Source organism: Eubalaena glacialis, chromosome 15 (genome assembly GCF_028564815.1).
Source record: "Eubalaena glacialis isolate mEubGla1 chromosome 15, mEubGla1.1.hap2.+ XY, whole genome shotgun sequence".
Lineage (NCBI taxonomy): Eukaryota > Metazoa > Chordata > Mammalia > Artiodactyla > Balaenidae > Eubalaena > Eubalaena glacialis.
This window is the reverse complement of record NC_083730.1, coordinates 41,875,523-41,888,967: the sequence shown is the minus strand read 5'-3', so window position 1 is coordinate 41,888,967 and position 13,445 is coordinate 41,875,523. Positions and strand designations below refer to the sequence as shown.

The 13,445-nt window shown below is 41.9% G+C and overlaps 1 protein-coding gene across 5 annotated transcripts in view; it reads left to right on the top strand.

The window, feature by feature from the left end:
- FHOD3 (formin homology 2 domain containing 3) overlaps positions 1–13,445 on the top strand; it is a 489,898-nt gene that overhangs the window by 411,372 nt on the left and 65,081 nt on the right. For all 5 annotated transcript variants that reach the window (XM_061170499.1, XM_061170498.1, XM_061170497.1 and 2 more), the window contains one exon: positions 5,216–6,096. In XM_061170499.1, the coding sequence (XP_061026482.1) occupies positions 5,216–6,096 (881 nt within the window). The remainder of the gene's footprint in view (positions 1–5,215; positions 6,097–13,445) is intronic.

Here is a 13,445-nt window from a genome sequence, read left to right as displayed (position 1 = left end):
AGAAGCAAGTGGATCCCAATTCCTCCAACAGGGTAGTGTCTGTGGGGTCCTGTGGGGACCTGAGCCTTCATCCCCACCCAGAAGGAACCAGACTTAATGAGGAGTGGAGAGGGGACTAATAGCATTCTCTGTCCCCACCACCACCCTCCTTGTCCCTGATGCTGATGGAGGCACAGCAGGGAGCTGAGCCTCCATCCCCATCCGGTATAAACAAGGTAGAATGATGTGGTTGGAGGTGGGACTAGTCTGCACTCTGTTCTCCCCAAGCCAGAATCAGTGGGGACGGGTGGGAAGCTGAGCCTTCACCTCACTTCGGAGCAATGAGCCAATGTGAGTTAGTGGTCCACCTCCACTGGGAAGATGCTGGTGGGGTCAAGGGGGTGCTGAACCTCCACCCTACCCATCTGCAGTGAGGGAGTGTGAGTCAGCCCTCTTCCTGGGTGGTGACAGTGGGACCCAGCAAGGAGCTGAACATCTACCTGCACCAAACCTTGTATGCTACACCCCAAAAGGGTGACTACCTGCTAAAAGAGAAGATTAAATATTATCTAGAATCTATCAGATGATACCGAAAATATCCAGGATACAATCGAAAATCACTCATCATATCAAGAAGTAGGGCAATCACATCTTGAATGGGAAAAGACCATCCACAGATGCCAACACTGAGATGAATCAGATGCTGGAATTATCTGTCAAAAATTTTAAAGCAGTCATCATAATAATGCTTCAGTGGACAGTTACAAACACTCAGAGCTCAGGAAATACATGGAAAAAAATCTTAACAAAGAAATAGGAGATATTAAAAAAGAACCCAAGGGAAATTATAGAACTGGAAAATGCAGTAACTGAAATAAAATATTTGACATGCTTTATAGTTGATTGGAGACAACAAAGAAAATAATCAGTATACTTGAAAACAGATCAGTAGATATTACCAAATCTGAATAACAGAGAAAAAAATAGACTAAAAAAAATGAACAGAGCCTCAGGGACCCATGGGATTATATCAATAAAACTAACATTCATTTCATCCGAGTCTGAGAATAAGAGGAGAGAGAGTGCAGTGTGGAAAGATATTTGAGGAAATAATGGCTGAAAATTTCCCAAGTTTGGCAAAAGGTATAAATTTACAGATTTAAGAAGCTGAGCAAATCCTAACAAGGATAAATCCAAAGAAATCTGCACCGAGACAAATGACAAACTTCTGAAAACTAAAAACCAAAAAAACATTTTTTGGAAAGAAAGAAATGACGTGGTACCTATAGAGGAACAGCAATTCAAAGGATAGCAGGTTTCTCATCTGAAACATGGAGGCCAGCAGGAAGGGGCACAGCATCTATCAAGTGCTAAAAAACTAGAACTATCAACCATGAATTACATATACAGTAAAAGTAGCCTTTAACAATGCAGGGAAAGTAAAGACATTCTCAGTTAAAGAAAAACTAGGAGAATTTGTCACTAGCAGACCTACCCTTGAAGAATGGCTAAAGGAAGTTCTCCGAACAGAAAGGAAATGATGACAGAAGAAGGCTTGGGACTCCAGAAAGAAAAGAACAACAGAATGGGTAAAAATAAGGGTAAATTTAAAAATGCTGTCTTTTTACTCGTGAGCTTCTTAAATCATATTTGATGGTGGAAGCAAAAATTACATTTGATATATGGTGTTCAATATATGTAGAGGAAGTACTTAAGACAATTGTATTTTTAAAAGTGGGAGGGTAATGGGATCGAAATGGAAGTAAGGTTTCTACACTTCAAAGTAGTAAAACATCAATACCAATAGACTAAATAATTTAGTGTATATATTGTAATACCTAGAGCAACCACTAAGAAAATTACATGAAACCATATACTCAAAAACACTCTAAATGAATCATGTTGAAATTCTAAAAATTGTTCAAGTAATCCACCCAAGACCAAGAAAGGAGAAACAGACACTGAAACAAAGAGATCAAACAAAACAAATAAAACAGCAGACTTAAGACCTAACATATCAATTAAAAGGCAGAGATTTGCTGAGTGTATAAAAACACAACCCAACTACATGCTATCATATACAGCACTCATTTCAAACGTAATGACATGGGCAAATGGAAAGTTAAAAGTTGGGAAAAGATATCATGCCAACATTAATCAAAGAAAAGCTGGAGTGTCTATATTAATATCAGATAAAGTAGACTTCAGAGCAAAGGAAATTAGTAGGGACAAAGAAGCACCCTACATAATGATTTTAAAAAGACCTAAATGAATGAAGAATGTAAACGAGAAAACCAGCATTTAAAATGTTACCTGATTATGCTCTTTTCCCTGTTGCCAAAATAAGAAACTGCCAACATTTCCCAATAAATGGAGAGAGTGAGGCAGTCTGTTCAGAGAGACTCAGCCACTTTATCTGCCGCAGCCTCCTGGCATCAAAGCAGTCTCCCTATTTACTGGACTGTCTGACCAGCTGTAGAAGTTTTTCCATTGTGTCCTCAGATGCCACCTCCTCTCTCTTTGATGGTGGTTATCGTCTAAGTGTATTTTGTTTGTGAAACCAACCTACAAGAGGGCTTAAGAGCTCCTTGTTCTTGTGTTGGTCGCTTGGTGAGCTTAGGCCACTGTTGAGAAGAACATAGAGGACAAAGCTACACAGGAAATAATGAAGCACCAGGGGGCCTCTGTGCTTCCCCAGTAAATACCTCCTCAAGATGAAGGCACAGCTATGTGGGAGAGACCAGTGTCCTCCCCCAGCCTGTTTGATCTGGCTCTTCTTTGGTAGAAAGAAAGCTCCTGATGTTCACGTCCATGGCCTAGGTCTTCTGCCCCCTCCCCAAACAAGTATCCACACAGGCCCTAGATATCTGATGGAACTCACATCCTGAAATGCCCATTGCACAGCCCTGCTGGCCCTTAGGAAGCAAATTCAGAGGGATAACATTGGTGACCATTCATTCATTCATTCATCCTAGGTGCTGGGGATACAACAGGGAAAAAAACAAACCCAAATCCCTGCTCTTGTAGAGTTTACATTTCAAGGAGGAACACAGCTTAACAAGTAATGATAATCATTCCAGTGATGGGGCAAAGGCAACAGTAAAATCAAAAAGGGAAATGTGTGGAAGATTAGACAGTAAGAAGTGCTTGGGTAGAAAATAAAGCAGGAAAGGATGAAACTGGGGGGGGAGAGGGAGGTTTGCACAATTTTAAATAAGGTGATCAGGGAAGATTTCACTGGGAAGATACTATTTGAGCAAAGACCTAAAGGAAGTTGAGAATCAAATTTTGTGATTACCTGGGTTTGTCCCAGGAGGGGCAAAGATCCTGAGGCTGGATCACCTCACGCCTGGTGAGTTCTAGGAATGTCAAGGAGCTGCTGTAGCTGAAGAGGTTCATGTGTGTATATCTGGGGTGGTGACAGTGGTAGAGGTGGTGGTAGGAGAGGAAAGAAAATTAAGGTGGGATCACACATGGCTTGGGAACATTGCCAGGTCATTGGCTTTTTGTCTCAGTGAAATGTGGCACTATTAGAAGACTTTAAGCAGAGAGATACAATCGGACATTGTAACACATCACGTGGCTGTGGTGTTGAGAACTGACTGCAGAGGGACAAGAGTGGAAGCTGAGACCAGCTAGGCGCTCCCCTGCAATACCGTCGACAAGAAACCATGCTGGTTCGGACCGGGGTCGTGGCAGGAGTGGTGACGAGAAAAGTGGTTGGATTCCGGATGTAACATGAAGATTTAGCTAACAGGATGCCTTGCTGTGTGGGGTGAAAGAACAGGATAAAAGTCAAGGATGACTCTGAGGCTTTTGGAATTGGCAGCAAGATGGGTGAAGTAGCCGTGTCTGAGGTAGGAAATGACTGCAGGAGAAGCAGTTTCAGTGAGTGGATGGGAGTGAGGGCAGAATGTGGTATTTAAAGCCCTGAGACTGAACGAGATGATGACTAAGAAGGTGAGTGTAGATGGAGAGAAGAGGTCCAGGGACACTTAAATGTTAAAGACAAGGAGGAACCAACCCAGGAGACTGAGAAGGAGCAGCCAAAAAGAAGGAAGCAAAGCAAGTGAGTGCAATGTCTGGGAGGCCAAGTGAAGGACATAAGTCAAGGATGAGGGGGCGACAGCTGCGTCTAGTGCAACAGGAAGGTCATTGGTCACCCGGAAAGGAGCATCTTTGAAAGGGAGCAAAAACTTCACTAGACTGGGTTCAAGAGAGAATAAAGAAAGAAACTGGAGATAGCAAAACAACTCTTATAAGCAACTTTCCTTTAAAAGAAAGGAGAAAATTTGGATTATAGGTGGAGGGATAAGTGGAATCAAGTGAGGTTTTCTGTTTTTGTTTAATGGGTAAAATTATACCATGTTTACATGCCAGTAGGAAGGCCTAGAGGGGGTAGCATGGGAGATGCGGGATGGAGAATTGCTGGAGTGGCTTCCAAATGCACGAGTGGAGCAGTTGACCCCCGCTAAGAGGACGATTTGTCAGTGTCACAGGACAGAGGCCATGGTCAGGGTTCAGGTGCAGGTGGGTGGGTGGAGGCAGAATGGAGGCCCTGAAAGATCTCTGACTTTGTCTATTCAGTTTTTGAAACAGGAAACAGGGCCATGCTTGCAGAGGATGAGATAGGTGGGGGACGCTAGAGGAGAGTGGAGGTGTGTGAAAAGTCATCTAGGAGAGGTCATGGATGGGACCGCCAGGCAGCATCACCTGAAGACTGGTGGCCATGAACTTAAAGTGTGACCAATGGCATGGTCTGTGCATTTCTCCAGACACTTTGGCTGCCCTGGTGCAGAGGTGGAGTAGGAGGAGAAAGGGGGATAACTCTACAGCCTTTCCAACATCTGCCATGGGTGAGGGAGCATTTCCTTGCCTCCCTGTGTGTAGTTAGGGCAGAAGCCCCTTAGTTACCCTGGGTGGGTCCTGACCAGCTGTCATGGGTGGGCAGGAAAGGTGTGGAAAATTTTTCCCATGAGCCTAGGCCAGAGCCACAAGCAGTGTCATACCTACAAGAGTCTTGGGTCCTAGAGTGGGTCGTTGGCTCTTTGATGTAGCATCTCTTTCTGATCAAGAGCATCTTGTCAGGCATGACCACCTTCCTCTCCAATTGCTTTATTTCTGTGCCTTCCTGAATCCCTCTGTGTGCAATGTCCACATGTTGCCTAGTTGCTTTTCTCATAGTATTGAGGCCCATGACATGTTCTCATTTTTTGTTTTCCTGTGAACTTTTCAGGTTTGTGGTCTGCGGGTGTTCAGGATGCCGGTGTAAATGAGCAGTGTGGCGACATCCTTACCAGCAAACGGTTCATGCTGGACATGCTGTATGCCCATAACAGAAAGCCCACGGATGATGAGGAGCAGGGGGAGGGCGAGACCACGAGGACCGCGCAGGAGGCGGAGGCCGTAGCCAGCCTGGCCAGCCGGATATCCACCCTGCAGGCCAACTCTCTGGCCCAGGATGAGAGCGTCAGGAGGGTGGACGTTGGCTGTCTGGACAATCGGGGCAGCGTGAAAGCCTTTGCTGAGAAATTCAACAGCGGGGACCTAGGGAGAGGGTCCATCTCCCCTGACGCCGAGCCCAATGACAAGGTCACGGAGAAGGTGTCGGCACAGCCCAAGACAGAATCTGACTACATCTGGGACCAGCTCATGGCCAATCCGCGGGAGCTCAGAATCCAAGACATGGATTTCACTGACCTGGGGGAGGAGGATGACATCGACGTCCTGGACGTGGACCTGGGTCACAGGGAGGCCCCGGGGCCGCCTCCCCCACCCCCGCCCACCTTTCTAGGTTTGCCGCCCCCTCCCCCCCCGCCCCTGCTGGACGGCGTGCCTCCCCCTCCAGTCCCCGGTAATTTATTGGCTCCTCCTCCAGTATTCAGTGCTCCTCAGGGCTTAGGGTGGCCCCAGGTACCCAGGGGTCAGCCAGCATTCACCAAGAAAAAGAAGACCATCCGTCTGTTCTGGAATGAAGTGCGGCCTTTTGAGTGGCCATGTAAGAACAACGGCCGCTGCAGAGAATTCCTGTGGTCGAAACTGGAACCTATTAAGGTGGACACTTCCAAGCTGGAGCACCTGTTTGAGTCTAAATCGAAGGAACTGGCCGTCTCCAAGGTACCGCTAGCATCCAGCATGCCTCTTGATTGGCAGAGTTACTTTCAGCTGTTGGGTAGAACGGAGAGATTTGTTGTATATAAAATGCCCTTCATGTTGCTCTTGCTATTTGCTAAAAAAGGCAGTTGGTATAAAAATCTGACCTTTAATACAGTACTCTCAGTGCCACATGCTAGGTGTGAGCTAAATGCGTAAGGGACCCTTCATTGCTAACATGGACAGCAGCTTACTAACACCAACAGGCGAAATAGCTTTCAAAGAACCCAGTAACCTCGAGGAAGAAACGAAAGGGTTATTCAGGGAATGTTAGTATGGCCCTACAGCAGATGTTGACATTCTCTAGAGGAAAGTAGGCTTGCTAATTAACCAAACATACCGACTTCGTCCCGGGGATGTGTTTATTCACACTTAACCTTTGTTGTTTATGGTTGATAGTAGTAGTTTGAACCTCAGCTGTAACCACACAATGCTTTCACAAAGGCAGTAATCCGCGTGGCATTTCTTCAGATAATCCCCTGGCTGAGTCAGCGTGCTGCAACTATCTAGATATTTCCAAATAACCATATAGTTAGCATCTGTAAACATTACACATGTATCTAGGTTTCTTATTTTTCATAGATGTTTGAGAACCCTGTAGGCATTGCTGCTGTGATATTTTTAACAGAGATATTCTATCCACTTTTATAAATGGAAAGCTCTGTACATGAAGTTACTGGACATCAAAGGTAAAGTCATGGCTAGTGAACACTGATGAAGAGGCTGCATGATACTGTCACAGATTTTATTTCTCATAATTCACTGCATTAATAGGGTCTCCTTTACATATCTTAAAGAACTGGTTTTTTAAAAAACTCTTGTTATTCTGGGTATATTACAGTTTTAAAACAGGTTTAAGACTATCTTCTCAGGAACTAGGGGTAAGAGAAAACACTTTGTAAAGTATAGTTTAAACATGTAAGAACTTATTATCGTGAATTAATTCCAGCTCCATGGGTTGCTTCATTTAGCATCATATTGGGTGAGTATAAAGATGCCTGAGTTGGGCTCCCTGACCTGCCAATCGGGCACTGAGTTTGAATCAAAAAGTATGTGCAGCATCCTCAGGACAGGAGTGTCCTTCAGACAAGGACCTGAGTGATGGAGTTAGCGCCTGTCACCACTGTGTGATGCTGAAAGACTAGGGCGGGAGATGTAAGCGGTCAACTTCCTGTTAAAACCTGTGCCTGGGGGTCTGGATCTACCTGCTACTCTTCCTGAGTTGGCCTTTACCCTTGCAATGATTTCTGCCCAGTCCCAGCAAGCATGTGAATCTGAACCATTTCCAGCCGTACCCCACCCCACCCCCAAGTCAGAATTAAAGTTTTCTCCTGTTTACAAATCAAACTGCTAGGATCCAGTACAGAAAATCATGCCATCAGTCCTCTCCTCCAACTGGAAGTAGACCCCCTCTTGTCCTCTCTAGAAAATGACACCAAGGGAAGTGATGTTGGGCACCTGCTCTCGGTGTCTCTGTGTTCTGACTTCCCAGGACTGGTCACGTGTGGTGATGAGCCACCCTCATGCCCCCTTCAATTCTTACTGTCAGACCTGGCATCTGGGAGAAGACTGGCCTGGCGGGGCTGAAACAGCAGACGTGGTGGCCTGGAGTTACCCAGGATGTGCCCTCACTCCCTTCACGCTCCAACACGCTGATCTGGTTGGCCCGTCTCCATCATCCCGCGTGGCTCCTGCACCCTCTGGGCTTTCCCTGGTTGCTCCTCAGCCTTGGAGGTTGCTGACGGGGAGGCTGGCTCTTGACTCAGGGTGGGAAGAATAAAAGAGTAACAGTTTGGCAGTGAAGGCACTTCTGACTTCATTTTTACAAAGGAAATGGCAAAGTTAAAAGCTTCCTTGAGAATACAGAAAATGGGTTCACCTCCCCCGCCTCCTTCTCTTGGTCCCACTGTGGTCGGTGATAAGAGCTTGGTTGGTGCCCTCTCAGTAGCCCAAAGTTCCAGTCTTGCTTGAAGTAGGTGGCAACCTCTTAAAATCCTTTATTTCCCAGCTTAAGGACAAATGTTCGCCTAGTTTTTATAAAGTGAGAGCATAAGAGGAAAGTAATATATTGAAAAATTTACCAAACTGATTCCAGAATGTTCTACAATGGGACACAAGAGACCATCTTGGGAGGCTAGGAAATGTGAGTAGGGGTTAATTGATAAATGTTACAAAAGGTGAGAATGCAAACTGGAGCATTGAACCTGTTATGTGTATGTTACCCATACAGGTACAACCAATTTTACTTCTGTTTCTAATCCTTGACTGTGATTTTCATAAAACTCAGCTGTAAACAGTCACTTCCGAATTCTGGCTCATGAGAAGTTTTTCATTAAACGCAATAGAGTGCATCAAAAATAAAATAGACTTCACAAGGCAACACAGAGCAAAGGGAATCAGTTATAGTTTCCATCAGAAAACTTACACCAGACTAGAGTTACAGGGCATGGTTATGACCAACTGAGTTACCTCTAAAGATTCATGTGCCAGATCCAAGGCTGGGTGACCACTTAATGGAAATGATAAGGACAGAGACATGTGCTTTTTGATTTCCTTTCCAAATAGTTTCTGGAACTGGATCTACTTTCATCTCTCAGCAGTAGATATATATATATATATATATATTATATATGTATAATATATATATAGCTTTTTTTTTGAATTTTATTTTATTTATTTTTTTATATAGCAGGTTCTTATTAGTTATCCATTTTATACATATTAGTGTATATATGTCAATCCCAATCTCCCAATTCATCCCACCACCACCACCACCACCCCCTTAACCCCCTTGGTGTCCGTATGTTTGTTCTCCACATCTGTGTCTCAATTTCTGCCCTGCAAACTGGTGCATCTGTACTATTTTTCTAGGTTCCACATATATGCGTTAATATAAGATATTTGTTTTTCTCTTTCTGACTTACTTCACTCTGTATGACAGTCTCTAGATCCATCCATGTCTCTACAAATGACCCAATTTCATTCCTTTTTATGGCTGAGTAATATTCCATTGTATATATGTACCACATCTTCTTTATCCATTCGTCTGTCGATGGGCATTTAGGTTGCTTCCATGACCTGGCTATTGTAAATAGTGCTGCAATGAACATTGGGGTGCATGTGTCTTTTTGAATTATGGTTTTCTCTGGGTATATGCCCAGTAGTGGGATTGGTGGGTCATATGGTAATTCTATTTTTAGTTTTTTAAGGAACCTCCATACTATTCTCCATAGTGGCTGTATCTATTTACATTCCCACCAACAGTGCAAGAGGGTTCCCTTTTCTCCACACGCTCTCCAGCATTTGTTGTTTGTAGATTTTCTAATGATGCCCATTCTAACTGGTGTGAGGTGATACCTCATTGTAGTTTTGATTTGCATTTCTCTAATAGTTAGTGATGTTGAGCAGCTTTTCATGTGCTTCTTGGCCATGTGTATGTCTTCTTTGGAGAACTGTCTATTTAGGTCTTCTGCCCATTTTTGGATTGGGTTGGTTTTTTAATATTGAGCTGCATGAGCTGTTTATATAATTTGGAGATTAATCCTTTGTCTGTTGATTCGTTTGCAAATATTTTCTCCCATTCTGAGGGTTGTCTTTTTGTCTTGTTTGTAGTTTCCTTTGCTTTGCAAAAGCTTTTACGTTTCATTAGGTCCCATTTGTTTATTTTTGTTTTTATTTCCATTACTCGAGGAGGTGGATCAAAAAAGATCTTGCTGTGATTTATGTCAAAGAGTGTTCTGCCTATGTTTTCCTCTAAGAGTTTTATAGTGTCCAGTCTTACATTTAGGTCTCTAATCCATTTTGAGTTTATTTTTGTGTATGGTGTTAGGAAGTTTTCTAATTTCATTCTTTTACATGTAGCTGTCCAGTTTTCCCAGCACCACTTATTGAAGAGACTGTCTTTTCTCCATTGTATATCTTTGCCTCCTTTGTCATAGATTAGTTGACCATAGGTGCGTGGGTTTATCTCTGGGCTTTCTATCTTGTTCCATTGATCTATGTTTCTGTTTTTGTGCCAGTACCATATTGTCTTGATTACTGTAGCTTTGTAGTATAGTCTGAAGTCAGGGAGTCTGATTCCTCCAGCTCCGTTTTTTCCCTCAGGACTGCTTTGGCTACTTGGGGTCTTTTGCGTCTCCATACAAATTTTCAGATTTTTTCTTCTAGTTCTGTAAAAAAATGCCATTGGTAATTTGATAGGGATTGCATTGACTCTGTAGATTGCTTTGGGTAGTATAATCATTTTCACAATATTGATTCTTCCAATCCAAGAACATGGTATATCTCTCCATCTGTTGGTATCATCTTTAATTTCTTTCATCAGTGTCTTATAGTTTTCTGCATGCAGGTCTTTTGTCTCCCTAGGTAGGTTTATTCCTAGGTATTTTATTCTTTTTCTTGCAATGGTAAATGGGAATGTTTCCTTAATTTCTCTTTCAGATTTTTCATCATTAGTGTATAGGAATGCAAGAGATTTCTGTGCATTAATTTTGTATCCTGAAGCTTTACCAAATTCATTGATTAGCTCTAGTAGTTTTCTGGTGGCATCTTTAGGATTCTCTATGTATAGTATCATGTCATCTGCAAACAGTGACAGTTTTACTTCTTCTTTTCCAATTTGTATTCCTTTTATTTCTTTTTCTTCTCTGATTGCTGTGTCTAGGACTTCCAAAACTATGTTGAATAATAGTGGCGAGAGTGGACATCCTTGTCTTGTTCCTGATCTTAGAGGAAAGGCTTTCAGTTTTTCAGCATTGAGAACGATGTTGGCTGTGGGTTTGTCGTATATGGCCTTTATTATGTTGAGGTAGTTTCCCTCTGTGCCCACTTTCTGGAGAGTTTTTATCATAAATGGGTGTTGAATTTTGTCAAAAGCTTTTTCTGCATCTATTGAGATGATCATATGGTTTTTATTCTTCAACTTGTTAATATGGTGTATTACATTGATTGATTTGCATATATTGAAGAATCCTTGCATCCCAGGGATACATCCCACTTGATCATGGTGTATGATCCTTTTAATGTGTTGTTGGATTCTGTTTGCTAGTATTTTGTTGAGGATTTTTGCATCTATATTCATCAGTGATACTGGTCTGTAATTTTCTTTTTTTGTAGTATCTTTGTCGGTTTTGGTATCAGGGAGATGGTGGCCTCATAGAATGAGTTTTGGAGTGTTCCTTCCTCTGCAGTTTTTTGGAAGAGTTTGAGAAGGATGGGTGTTAACTCTTCTCTAAATGTTTCTTAGAATTCATCTGTGAAGCCATCTGGTCCTGGACTTTTATTTGTTGGAAGATTTTTAATCACAGTTTCAATTTCATTACTTGTGATTGGTCTGTTCATATTTTCTGTTTCTTCCTGGTTCAGTCTTGGAAGGTTATACCTTTGTAAGAATTTGTCTATTTCTTCCAGGTTGTCCATTTTGTTGGCATAGAGTTGCATGTAGTAGTCTCTTTGGATGCTTTGTATTTCTGCGGTGGCTGTTGTAACTTCTGCTTTTTCATTTCTAATTTTATTAATTTGAATTCTCTCCCTCTTTTTCTTGATGAGTTTGGCTAATGGTTTATCAATTTTGTTTATCTTCTCAAAGAACCAGCTTTTAGTTTTATTGGTCTTTGCTATTGTTTTCTTTGTGTCTATTTCATATGTTTCTGCTCTGATCTTTCTGGTTTCTTTCCTTCTATTAACTTTGGGTTTTGTTTGTTCTTTTTTCTCTAGTTCCATTAAGTATGAGGTTAGATTGTTTATTTGAGATTTTTCTTCTTTCTCAAGGTAGGCTTGTATTGCTATAAACTTCCCTCTTAGAACTGCTTTTGTTGCATCCCATAGGTTTTGGATAGTCGTGTTTTCATTGTCATTTGTCTCTAGGTATTTTTTGATTTTCTCTTTGATTTCTTCAGTGATCTCTTGGTTATTTAGTAATGTATTGTTTAGCCTCCATGTGTTTGTGTTTTTTACATTTATTTCCCTGTAATTCATTTCTAATCTCATAGCATTGTGGTCAGAAAAGATGCTTGATATGATTTTAATTTTCTTCAATTTACTGAGGCTTGATTTGTGACCCAAGATGTGATCTATCGTGGAGAATGTTCCCTGCGCACTTGAAAAGAAAGTGTAATCTGCTGTTTTCGGATGGAATGTCCTATAAATATCAATTAAATATCTCTGGTCTATTGTGTCATTTAAAACTTGTGTTTCCTTATTACTTTTCTGTTGGATGATCTGTCCATTGGTGTAACTGAGGCCTTAAAGTCCCCCACTATTATTGTGTTACTGTCGATTTCCACTTTTATAGCTGTTAGCAGTTGCCTTATGTGTTGAGGTGCTCCTATGTTGGGTGCATATATATTTATAATTGTTAAATCTTATTTTTGGATTGATCCCTTGATCATTGTGTAGTGTCCTTCCTTGTCTCTTGTAACATTCTTTATTTTAACGTCTATTTTATCTGATATGAGTATTGCTACTCCAGCTTTCTTTTGATTTCCATTTGCATGGACTATCTTTTTCCATCCCCTCACTTTCAGTCTGTATGTGTCCCTAGGTCTGAAGTGAGTCTCTTGTAGACAGCATATATATGGGTCTTGTTTTTGTATCCATTCAGCGAGCCTGTGTCTTTTGGTTGGAGCATTTAATCCATTCACGTTTAAGGTAATTATCGATATGTATGTTCCTATTACCATTTTCTTAATTGTTATGGGTTTGTTTTTGTAGGTCCTTTCCTTCTTTTGTGTTTCCCACTTAGAGAAGTTCCTTTAGCATTTGTTGTAGAGCTGTTTTGGTCGTGCTGAATTCTCTTAGCTTTTGCTTGTCTGTAGAGCTTTTGATTTCTCCGTCAAATCTGAATGAGATCCTTGCCGGATAGAGTAATCTTGGTTGTAGGTTCTTCCCTTTCATCACTTTAAATATATCATGCCACTCCCTTCTGGCTTGTAGAGTTTCTGCTGAGAAATCAGCAGTTAACCTTATGGGAGTTCTCTTGTATGTTATTTGTCGTTATTCCCTTGCTGCTTTCAATAATTTTTCTTTGTCTTTCATATTTGACAATTTGATTACCATGTGTCTCGGTGTGTTTCTCCTTGGGTTTATCCTGTATGGGACTCGCTTCGCTTCCTGGACTTGGGTGGCTATTTCCTTTCTCCTGTTAGGGAAGTTTTCGACTATAATCTCTTCAAATATTTTCTCGGGTCCTTTCTCTCTCTGTTCTCATTCTGGAACCCGTATAATGCAAATGTTGTTGCATTTAATGTTGTCCCATAGGTCTCTTAGGCTCTCTTTGTTTCTTTGCATTCTTTTTACTTTATTCTGTTCCACGG